Source organism: Balaenoptera ricei, chromosome 18, assembly GCF_028023285.1.
Source record: "Balaenoptera ricei isolate mBalRic1 chromosome 18, mBalRic1.hap2, whole genome shotgun sequence".
Taxonomy (NCBI): domain Eukaryota; kingdom Metazoa; phylum Chordata; class Mammalia; order Artiodactyla; family Balaenopteridae; genus Balaenoptera; species Balaenoptera ricei.
This window is the reverse complement of record NC_082656.1, coordinates 83,196,085-83,208,338: the sequence shown is the minus strand read 5'-3', so window position 1 is coordinate 83,208,338 and position 12,254 is coordinate 83,196,085. Positions and strand designations below refer to the sequence as shown.

Sequence of the window (12,254 nt, the reverse complement as noted above, 5' to 3'; positions counted from 1 at the left end):
AAGAAGTTAAAAAAAGATAGTGGTAGGAGCTTGCCCGAAGTGAGCAGTACTTGGGGAAGAGGGTGGGCCTACATCCAATAAATGAAACAATTTCAGATGAAGGTTTGGCCAAAGAAAACAGCCCCGTGGCGCTGTTTTCTCATCGTAACAGGTTTGCGGCCATCTGGGGGCCGCCTGGGGTCGGCGGGGACTCACCCTGAGCTTCCGGCTCTGCTTCCGCACCAGCCGGCCGTGCTGGACGAAGTGCACGGGGCACTGGTTCACGGCGCTGTCGGCTTTGTGGCGCAGCCAGTCCTCGTAGCCCTGCGGTGGGGGAGAGACGCTGTGAGCCCCTCCTGGACTTGGCGGGCACGGTCGTGGCCACGGTCAAGTGCGTGTGGACACGAGCGGGCGGGAGCCGCGTCCCTGTGCTCCCGTCACCGCCGTGCGCGAAGCCACGTCACCTTTTGTGCCCCCTTCCCTCGCACCCAGCCCCCACCCGGGCAAGTCCTGGCGCGTCCTGCACAGGGACACGCGTCCTGAACCGACCCCTTCCTGCTCCGCGTCCCGGCTGCCCCGTGCCGTGGCCTCCGGCCCGCAAGGACAGGACCAACCCGACTCCGCCCCACCCGACGCGGCTCCAAAGGCTCCCGTCGGGACCCAGGCGGGCAGACGGCCGCCCTCGTTCTCGGGTCAGCTGGGCTGTGCCTGGGGTCCCGGGGGGGCCGAGAGCCGCTCGAGCCCCCTGGGTCTCAGGAGCGGCCGAGGGAGGGGTGAGGGCCGCGGGCAGGCGGGCAGGGGAGCAGGTGGCACCAAGGGGCTGTGCCCGCCCAGGTGAGCGCTGCAAGGGTCACGCAGAGGTGCCCGACGTCGTCACATGCTGCTCAGCACCCAGAGGAGGGCGGGAGCACGGGAGCTGGCCAGGCGGTGGGCTCCGTGGGAGGGGCTTTGCATGCAGAGGGAGGAGGGGGCTGAGGAGGAAGGCGGGGAGGCAGGGCTCGGTCAGGAGGGCAGCGGGGGGCTGGCAGGGCTGGAGGTGAGCTTGGGGACAGGGGGTCCTGGAAGGTCACAGCTCTGACAAGGGACCTCCTTCGTCCTCTCCTCAGGCCCTTCGGGTCTGCTGGCCGACGTCTGAGGGTCGAGCCAGGATGGACCCGGGCTGCAGAGGGCAGTGCTCCCACCTGCCTGGCACCGTGTCCTGGCCGAGGTGGCAGGCAGGCGCTTTCTGTGCCCATGGGCGGGTCTCACCCACCAGGAGCTGCTACCACCGCCCTCACTCCGTGGCCACAGGGCAGGGAGTTCAAGGGCACACACTCAGGGACAGGGACACCGGCTGTGTCCAGAGGCCCCTCGCCGTGGTCAGGATGCTCTTGGGGCTGGCTCGGTGCTCTTTCTGCTCTGCCTTCTGTCACTGTCTCAAGGCAGAACCCTCTAAGATCAGGCCCAGGGTCGCCAGACCCCTGGTGACGGGTCTGTTCTAAGATGCTCACACAGTATGTGCTAAGTGCCTAGACCAGGCTCCACCTGTGGGTCCCTGTATCACGTCCTCAGCTTCGCCAGATATTCCAAACTGTTCCCCAAGACGGTCCCGACACGCTCCCATCAGTGTGTGTGGATGACTGTCTGACCACATCTCAATCCCATCTGCTCTTCAGACTTTTACATTTAAAAGCCAATTTCATGGGTATGAAGTAAAATCATATCGTTGCTCAGATCTGTGTTTCCAGATGACTGGTGAGTGGAAAGTGAAACCCAAATGATCACAAAGGAATCCTTAAACGCTGCTCACGGTTCTGTATTAAATACAGACCAGTCCAGACGTTCACGCTGAAGACAAGCTGGGAGAGCAGCTGGCCCCGCCCTTACACTCACAGAGGTCACCCTGAGACTCCATTCTTCATGTTTTCTTGGTCTGGAGTCAATCACTCCGCCATGCGTCACCTCATTCCCACTGTCACCCACCGTCACTTGTACCATGTCTCATGTGACATGTGTGTTCAGTTTTAAAATTTTTTATTTAGAAACTAACACAGAAAGCATGGCTTTGTCAGCAACGATGTGACCATCAAGAATTTAACTCGATGCTGTCTTTCTGTAAATTATTTCAAATGCAAATGTCATCGTGTTCAAAAGTTTGCAGCAGGGACTTACTTCCCTGGTGGTCCAGTGGGTAAGACTCTGCGCTCCCAATGCAGGGGGCTAGGGTTCCATCCCTAGTCGGGGAACTAGATCCCGCGTGCATGCCGCAACGAAGAGTTTGCATGCCTCAACTAAAAGATCCCGCATGCCGCAACTAAGACCCGGCGCAGCCAAAACAAATAAATAAGTAAATAAATAAATCATTAAAAAAAAAAAAGTTTGCAGCAGATAAGGGATTTGTATCTACAACATACAAAGAATTTTCACGACTCATGGATAAAAAGACAACCCAATTTAAAAACAGGCCAATGACGTGAAGCTATTTCTCTAAAGAAGATTTACAAAAGGCCAATGAGCTCATGAAAAGATGCTCAGCATCATTAGTTACCAAGGAAATGGAAAACCAAAGCCACAGTGGGATGCCACCCCACACCCGCTAGGAGAAGTGTAATAAAAAAGATGGGCGGGCTTCCCTGGTGGCGCAGTGGTTGAGAATCTGCCTGCCAATGCGGGGGACACGGGTTCGAGCCCTGGTCTGGGAAGATCCCACATGCCGCGGAGCAACTAGGCCCGTGAGCCACAACTACTGAGCCTGCGCGTCTGGAGCCTGTGCTCCGCAACAAGGGAGGCCGCGACAGTGAGAGGCCCGCGCACCGCGATGAAGAGTGGCCCCCACTTGCCACAACTAGAGAAAGCCCTCGCACAGAAACGAAGACCCAACACAGCCATAAATAAATAAATAAATAAATAAATAAATAAATAAATAAAATTAAAAAAAAAAAAAAAAAAAAAAAAAGATGGGCGACAAGCCTTAGCAGGAATGTGGAGGAACTGAAACCTCACACACGGCTGGTTGGAATGTAAAATGGGGCAGTCACTTTGGAAAATACTTCGGCAGTTCTTTACAACATTAGAGCAACTCTAGTCCTTTGTAGGTACCCAGGAGAAATGAAAGCCTACGTCCACACAAAGCTTATATGTGAATGTTCGTAACGGTGTTCTCCATAATAGACAAAAAGTAGAAGCATCCCGGGAATTCCCTGGCGGTCCAGTGGTTAGGACCTCTGCGCTTTCTCTGGGTTCGACCCCTGGTCGGGGAACTAAGATTCCACAAGCCACGCCATGTGGCAGGAAGTAAGTAAGTAAATAAATAAAGCCACATTAACAACAAAAAAAAGTAGAAGCACCCCAAATGTCCATCAGTGGATGACGGATAAACAAAATGTGGTCTATCCACATGATGGAATGTTATTCATCTGTGAATGAAGCACTGACACATGCTACAACGTGGATAAACCTTGAAAACATGCTCGGTGAAATAAGCCAGACACAAAAGATCACTACTGTATGATTCTGTTAACATGGAATGTCCCGAATAGGCAAATTAGAGCAACAGAAAGTAGACTGGTGGCTGCCAGGAGCTGGGGAGGGGGATGGGGAGCGATGCTCATGGGTACGGGGGTTTCTTTAGATGTTGGGCATTTTCTGGAACTAAACAAGAGGTGATGGTTGAGCATTAAACTGGCTGAACGGATGGTGGGACTAAGAGACGAACTGTCCGTCCTGTTAGTCACCGGCTTTATCTATCAGGACGGCAAAGAACAGCACGATCCACACTGAGCGAGTCAGGAGTCGCCGGGCGGCTCTGCTCATGGAGCCCCATCCCAGACCCTGGGCACGAGCAGGTCCTCGGGGTTCAGGCAGCCAGGGACAGAGCGGGCGAAGCAACGCAGGTGCCGTCTCCGGGCACGTGATTCCACGTGAGATCGACCGTGTCCTCTTCAAACTCTCAGGGCGACAAACGAGCACTAAATTACACAGTCTCTCTTCTTTTAACTCAAGTATCTCTCAACTCAAGACTCTATCTAAACCAGTCACAAAAGTGAATTTCTAGAAGTCAGCTAAGTTTCCTACGAACCAGCTGAAACAAAGCAGGGAACTTTGCTTTGGCTGAAAGGCGATGTCCTGTACCAGAGACTCTGTAGGACCTTCCTCCTTTCTGCCTGTAAAGCTCACCTGCTTGATAGCTGTGACAGTAATGACGAAGAACAGCGGGAGGCCACTCGTCACTGGACTCGTGGGCGTATCGATGATCAGCTGCAAGGAGAAGAGAACGGTTGAGTCATTTTCAGAAACACTTCTTAGGGGCTTTAGACGGACGGGTTGGCCCTGGAACACCTCCCAACGTTTGCTTTGACTCATTTTAACTCGCTTTACTGTTACCCCACTTCCTCCCACCACCGGAGGTAAATTAGATATGAATTTTTACTATAAAACTGAGGGCAGTTCTCCTTAATTACGGGATGTGCTTAGGAAGCCACGTCAGCCGTGGCAAAGACACCCGCTGACTCCAGTGCACGTTTTACTTCAATTTACCCCTCTGCTTCTGGTGCCACACTTTAATTACATTATTTGCATAAACTACTGTCGGGGAAATTTTAAAACTCCTTCAATGGTATTTTGTATGATTGAGACCAGTTAGCTTGCTGTTCTTAAAGCACATCTGACCTGTTCCCTAATCCATACCTCACTGTGGTTTCCACTCTCTTATTTTTAACTCTCTTTCTCTTAATGTTTTTTTTTTTAGGAGAATCCCCACTAAAGATTAGGAAGACCCCGCTCTCCCATCAGTACTGGAGAATGAGGACGGAAAGTGGCCAGGACCAGTTCACATGCACAGCGCTCACGCCTATGTTTTAGTGAACAGGTCTCTCTGAACCAACATGCTTGTCCTTGAAGAAAACAAGTGAAGTATCTGCAGATAAAGGGGCACCAAGTCCTTACTCCTTCTGATGAGTGAACCAATCAGCTGAGAATAAATGCCACTTATTTATATTTACATTTGAGGTGACAGAAAAAGATGACCAGACTTACCTGTACCAGAAATATGATAAGAAAATAAAAGTTGGCTATTCTTCTGAATTGTTCAAATAAGTTCTTGGGTATGAAGTTCCAAAATGTGTACTGTATAAAAGAAAAACAGAAAGGGGTCATTTTGATCACATTTTACATTGTGTAGTATTACTCTACCACATGATAAGCAGTCCTGAATTTCAAAGTACAAAATGTCTAGTTTTAGATACAAAACAAAATTGAGAGTGTTTGTAGTCATTTTATCAACTTGTTGACTGTAAAAACAACTGCTAACACAGAACATGTGCTCCCAAAGCAGCATATGTCAACTACCTAATTGCAATAATTCAAGGCAAGGCAAAGTAGATTAAGAATAGTTTTACTATTAAAATGTCTCTCGTAAAATATAAACCTCTGATTGTTAACTCAAAACACACAAGGTTAGCATTTTTCTTTGACTGTAATTTTTGGTAAGCTCTCTGTTTTGTTACAGCATGGCTAGGAGGGGACAGAAAGTAAAACAGAAGTCACCATTTTCAGGTGGTCTTGACCCAGCTTGGCTTCGGTTCCTGCACTGCGGGGGTGTGCCAGCCCCTCCCCCTTACCTAGGGGGCTGGAGAGGGACACAGGGAGGATAGTCAGGCCACTTACTCGCCAAATGTCTCGTTTTTGCCTCAGAAGGAGACCTTCCCTAACCTTTGTGTTGAAAACAACAATGTCCCATGTGTCATTAACCTACAGTAAACACTGAGTTTGGACACTGTTTTTAAAATTCCATTTGACAGTTTTGCCTTTTAATGAAGATCGTCCCCTGAAGGGGGAGAGCCTGCTCCGCCCGCCATCTCTCTCATCTGGACCAGTAAGCACTTTGGTTATCTCTCTGCATCTAGACCCGCAAGCACCTTGGTCAGCTCCCATCAGGGGATGGAGCTGGCACCGAGGATCTTGACGCTGGTTACCAAACTCATCCCAAGAGCCCCTTTAATGCCAGGATCTCTAACACAGGTTCTTGCTGTGTTTTTAATTTCAAATTCCACTTGTTTGCTGCTGGCATATAGGGACGCAATTGACTTTTGCATCCTGCAATCTTGCTATGATAGCTTATAAATTCCAAGAGGTTCTGTTAATTCTTTGGGTTTTCTATATAGACAATTATGTCACTTGTAAACAAAGACAGTTTTATTTCTTCCTTCCCACTCTGTTTATCTTTTATTCCCTTTCCTTCTCTTAGTGTATTAGCTACGACTTCTAGTAAGACGTTGAATAAGAATGGTGAGAAGGGCCTCTTTGCCTTGTTCTCAATCTTTGGGTGCAAGCATCTAGTTTTTCACTATTAAGAATGGTTTTAGCTATGGGTTTTTTTGTTTTTTTGGTAGCTGTTGAGGAAATTCTCCTCCGTTCCAAGAGTTTTCATCACGATTGGGTGTTGGGTTTTGTCAAAGGCACACTAGATTTTCTTCACCGGAGTACACCCAAGTTGAGAACCAAAAGGCAGGTCCGAGACTGAAATGTAGCTACAGAAATTGAGAGGACAGAACACACTGCTACATCTTCTTTACCTCTGTTTCTCAACCAGAAGAACAAACAAAAACAAACAAAAAATCCCAACCCTGACAGTCAGTAAAAGTACAGGCACTTTCTTCCTTAAAATAAACAAACACCCCCCCCCCCCCCGGCCCCCGCCAAACCATGATCTGAATCTGTAACTTGCTCCTGCTACGTCAGGACATTTAACTACTCCATGGAATTCTCAAAATATTTACTCTTTACCACACCACAAAAAACATGGACTTCGGAGTCAGACCCCATATTAAACCCTGGTCCTGATATTTAAAGATTGGGTAAGAGCAAACTATTTAATTTAATGACTGAGTTCTACCCCTCTCGTTTATAAAATGAGTATTAAGAACAGCATGTGCTTTAAAGGAATGTAATGAAGATCGAAGTTCTGGCTCAAGCTGGTCTCAAAAATGACTGAGACGATGAAATTCTACAACTTGAGAAGAAGCACAAACAAATCAATCTTCTTAAATGTTTGAGAGAGATATATTTTCTCTTAAGCGGGCCATAATGAAATTCAGTTACTTTTCACTAACTTTCAAAAGGAGTTATTAAAAGAAATATAAGTTATGTCATCACGGCATTTATGTCTCATTTTTGTGGTTCTGTAACCAACCTAGAATGATCTTTCATTCTTCGTATGCTCATTTCTACGAGATACTGATCCCAAAATGGAATTGTCTTTAAGGCCCCAGCCCATGAAACCCACCCTGTCTCTCAGCACCCAGGCTGACAAACTCACTACCCAGTAGTTAATCAAAACGCCTCCCCAAATACCTATAACCCACTACTCAGTAGCAAAGTCCCATTAATGGAAAAAGTTCCTACTTAAAATCCCATCTTCTATCTGCCGAAATATTTATAGATGGAAATTATATATTGTTTAGGATTTGCTTCAGAATGATCTCGAGGAAGAAAACGAAGGCACAGATGAACACACTGGGCCATGTGTTGATAACGCCAGACAGTGGATGGTAAGTGCATAGACATTTGTTACCCTATTCTCTTTATTTTCCTATGTTTTTGAAAGTTTCCATACTAGAAAGCTCCATATATTTATTATAGAACGTCATCTTCTACAATCCTACCAAATGCGCAGATCAGTTTTTATTAACCCTAGCACACTACGTGAGTATCTGGTCTTATTCTATTTTAATGCTACTATTTCAGGACACCCTTTCAGTTTCCTAAATCCTAGTCTATCAGGGAACCAGTACAGATCTGGAATTTAAAACCACTTAAATGATGACTTTATTCCTATCAGGTGCAGGAGGCCCATGTTGCAGCTTAGACATTATGTTTTGTGATCTCCATATTTTACAGAATAAATGACTGTCGTAAGTTATTACTGCTGATTATTAGTAATACGGTCAAAATCCCTGATGATGTATGGTAAGAAAAGTGAAAACCCAATGAGATAGTTGAAACATTCATGACTGCACTGATATATCAGTATTGTATGGATAAAATAAAATAAAACGAGCATTTTATTACACATGTAAGAGTGGGCAGTTGGATAATGGTGTGCCAATTGTACATTTAAAAAATATTCCATTACCACATTTAAAAAAAAAAAAGTTATTTATTTACTTATTTATGTGGTTGCATCAGGTCTTAGTTGTGGCATGCAGGCTCCTTAGTTGCGGCTTGCCTGGCTCCTTAGTTGTGGCGTGCGAATCTTTAGTTGCGGCGTGCGAATCTTTAGTTGAGGCATGCATGTGGGATCTAGTTCCCTGGCCAGGGATCGAACCCAGGCCCCCTGCATTGGGAGCACAGACTCTTATCCACTGTGCCACCAGGGAAGTCCCCCAATTGTACATTTTTGATCTCTGCTAAATTGTAAAGATCCAAATATTTGCTTAGACACTTGGGCCACAATATAATGTAATACTTTGTATTACAATGTACAATGCAACACTCTGACCTACATCCCTCAAGTCCTGCGATCAGTAGAATAGAACTTAATACTGGAATCCTTGCTATTGAGCCACAAGCATGGAACAAAGGGGTTTTTTTTTGCTATGAGGGAGCTGAGGAGTCTGAGGTCAGCGGAGCATCTCTTTCCCATCAGACAACTTGAGGAGTACAGATTCCACAGGACAATTACTAGCCTTGCGCTTCTTTCACTCCATGAAAGACTTCACACCCAAAGCGTGCATCTGCCCTGGGGGTCGTGTGTCGTCAGCACTGAGCTGGTTTCGGCCACTCTCTTCCTTCTGTGAGAGTCACCTGTGTCCTGTACTCACTGGGAGGGCGGCTCAGACGCAGAGAAGCCGTCCTGCCTGGTCGACCTTTAGTCACATGGAGACGGGGAGACAAGGACAGCCTGGCGCCACCCTGCTTCGCCAGCCCCGGAGAGTGAAACCAGAGCACCTGGAAACCGCTGAGGCTGCGGCTATTGTGTGCCTGGAGGGGGAATCCCGCACAGGTGTGCGCGGGGCGCCCTAAAAACGCACCGGGCACGGTCACTGATCTCCAGGGAAGGCGACCCGGAAGGTCACAAGTAGTTCAGCTTTCTGTACAGGGCGGAGGGACAGCACAGCCTGAGCTGAACATTTAATTCCACAGCATTCTGAGGGCAGAGATGGGAGCCACAAGCGTTTTGTGCCCAAAGGTACAATTTTGTAACTTGATGAAGTCCCATTGTCCCCTGAGTCCGGGATCTGGTGCTCGAGCAGGCCCTGGGTTGGGGGCTCGGCATGAGGTCAGAAGCCAAGTGGTTGTGCTGGGGTCATTTCTACCAGGTTCTGCCCAAAAAGGAAACAGAACTCACTGATCACCTAGAACAGCACTTCTTTGGATCAGGCCAGATGGGCATTTTCGCCCCTCGTGTAACTTTTCACATGCTAAATGCTTTCACAACCTTGGATTTAATAAAATCAAACTTACAACTTCACTGCTAGTAGTAGTATTACTACTCCGTAAGTAATAAGTCATAAAACTTATTACTGAAGTGCGTCTGCGCACTTACGAAATCTCTGTTGACAATCTTTTAAGGTAGAAACGAATGTTCTCTTCCCAAGAAAACATATATACATCACCACAAACATATTCTCCAAACCTGTCTGTAAACTCACGCTTTACAAATTAAGTTGTATTTTCCACATCCTGAGCTGTTTTTAAATGAAAATGATCGTGTGTCCAGATGTTCACGGCGTCTGGTCTAAGGCCACGGCCTGTCCTCCCTGCTACTGACTTGGATTCTAGGTCCTCGTCTGAGGATCTCCTCTGTACTGAGATCAATTAGCAACCGAGGTTACGCTGTCTGTAACTGTTCTTGAAATCACACACCATCATCTACCTGGAACTGACTTTAAGCCACTAATCCTGCAAAAGCCCCCTCTCTCCTCAGAGCTCAGACTTGTTGACTTTTCACCAAACCACCCCCCTCCTGTGTGACAGCCTGATCTGGCTCCTGGGGCAGACGCTGACCAAACCGCCCCCCCTCCTGTGTGACAGCCTGATCTGCCTCCTGGGGCAGATGCTGACCAAACCGCCCCCCCTCCTGTGTGACAGCCTGATCTGCCTCCTGGGGCAGACGCTGACCAAACCGCCCCCCCTCCTGTGTGACAGCCTGATCTGGCTCCTGGGGCAGACGCTGACCAAACCGCCCCCCCTCCTGTGTGACAGCCTGATCTGCCTCCTGGGGCAGACGCTGACCAAACCGCCCCCCCTCCTGTGTGACAGCCTGATCTGCCTCCTGGGGCAGACGCTGACCAAACCCCCCCCCCTCCTGTGTGACAGCCTGATCTGCCTCCTGGGGTGAAGGAACCTTCCTGAAAAGAAAACACTTTTGAAAAGGCGCCCAGGACCTGCACGTGTATCGAAACCCATCCTTACAGTGCCCTCGCCCCGGGGGTGGGTTTCCTCTGTCAGAACCCAAGGAGCCTCGGGGCACACAGGAAGAAGCCACCGCAGGCAAGGCAGGAGAGAAGGGCGGTGCCGAGCGGACCCCGGGAGGTGACACGGGGCCCCTCAACGTCTTGCTGGCCACTGGCTGCGGGAATAGTAGAATGGAAAACCTGAAAATGATAAACTGGCTCGAAACCTGAATCATAGCAAGGGGTCATAAATGGGATCTCGGAATCACTGCTCTTGATTATCTCCCCCAGAGCGTGGACGGGGCTTCGTAACAAACACAGCGCCCCGCGGCCTCGGGCTGCGGTCCACCGAACGCGTCAAGAAGGGCTTTGCTGCTCCGATCCCTGAGTCTCTGAAGTTTCCTTCGAGTGGCTGCACAGAACCTTCCAGGTGCCCGGGAGGAACCGGGGCTGGGACAGCAGGGCCCAAGCTTCATCCCTGGGGGAGAAGCGAGCTGTGCGGGATGTGACTCAGCGGCCGAGGTGGCTTTGTCAAACGTCCTGCCCAGATTAGACGCGGGGCAGCGTGGGGACTCGACACCTGTCCCCGCAAGTTCACACGTGCACAACATCTGAGTGTCTTCAGTGCACTTCCCCATTCCTCGATGCGTCTGCACTGCACACGAGCAGATTTCTAAGAAATACGTTTGAGGTTTTGTTCCTTTGGGGGCACTCGTGGTTGGCAGAGTGCATCTTTGGTGAGCTCTATTCGAGACTGTCTAACTTATAAATGTCACTACTGGAAAGACCTATTTCTGGATATGAGGTCCTCCTGTTTATTTCTCCTTTCACTGATTACGTCTAGACAACCACGGACGACGTTTGTTTGGCTCTGATTTTGTTTATGAGCAACTGACTTACCCATGCTGTATTTCTGGAGATTAAAGTTATTATTTTACATTGCAGTTTTAAAATAAAATAATTCCATTAAGAAAACTGCCTTACAAAAATGAACCTATCTATGAAACAGAAACAGATTCACAGACACAGAGAACAGACGTGTGGTTGCCAAGGGGAAGGGGGATGAGGGAGGGATGGAGTGGGAGTTTGGGGTTAGTAGATGCAAGCTATTACATATAGAATGAACAACAAGGTCCTAGAGTTGAGCACAGGGAACTATATTCAATACCCCAAGATAAACCATAATGGAAAGGAATATAAAAAGAATGTATATATATGTGTAACTGAGACACTTTGCTGTACAGCAGAAATTAACACAACATTGCAAATCAACTGTACTTCTACTAAAAAAATAAATAAAAAAAAAAACTGCTTTAGAAAACCTTCTCTGTTGTCAAGTATTCGTAACAAGCACGGGACACTCTTGATAACTCATGAAAGAATTAAGCGGGTCCACCGCAGGTATCTGGACACGCAGCACACTGACGTGTGAATTAGGTGGGTCTGTGACGTGGGTCTGAGTGTCCACAACACCCAGGCATGTGGAATGTTCTCTGTAGCCTACAAAGCCACCATTTACTGTTTTCCAGAGTCAGCGACCCCATTCTCAAGACCCAGCTACCGGTCACTCTGAGGTGTGAAGACGGTCCTGCAACCCCACCTCCGGGCCAAGAGAGGGTCACGCCCCCCGTAAATGGTGACACGCACGCGTCCTCCTCTTTGCGTCACTGCTCCTGACGGACGGCCTCTGACACGCGTCCAGCGTGCGCGTTCGCAAGCTGGCGGCACCGGGGCACCTGCATCGTCTCCGCTTTGCAGCAGGAGACCCTGGCCTGGGGTGGCTCGAGAGGGGCACGCGGCCAGACAGCTAATACGTGGTGCCGGCGGGATCTGGACGTCCTAGACGTCAAATCTGATCCTCAGACGTGACACAGGTAAGAGGGACGTGAAGAGAACGTGCTG

At 48.7% G+C, this 12,254-nt stretch overlaps 1 protein-coding gene across 9 annotated transcripts in view; it reads right to left on the bottom strand.

Moving 5' to 3' along the window:
• ATP11A (ATPase phospholipid transporting 11A) overlaps positions 1 to 12,254 on the bottom strand; it is a 126,094-nt gene that overhangs the window by 52,636 nt on the left and 61,204 nt on the right. For all 9 annotated transcript variants that reach the window (XR_009498721.1, XR_009498722.1, XR_009498723.1 and 6 more), the window contains exons 3-5: positions 4,993 to 5,082; positions 4,135 to 4,215; positions 196 to 303 (exon numbers count right to left, since the gene is read on the bottom strand). Coding sequence is in view for 6 of the 9 variants with exons in the window: in XM_059902944.1 (XP_059758927.1) it covers positions 196 to 303; positions 4,135 to 4,215; positions 4,993 to 5,082 (279 nt within the window). In the remaining 3 variants the exon portion in view is untranslated. The remainder of the gene's footprint in view (positions 1 to 195; positions 304 to 4,134; positions 4,216 to 4,992; positions 5,083 to 12,254) is intronic.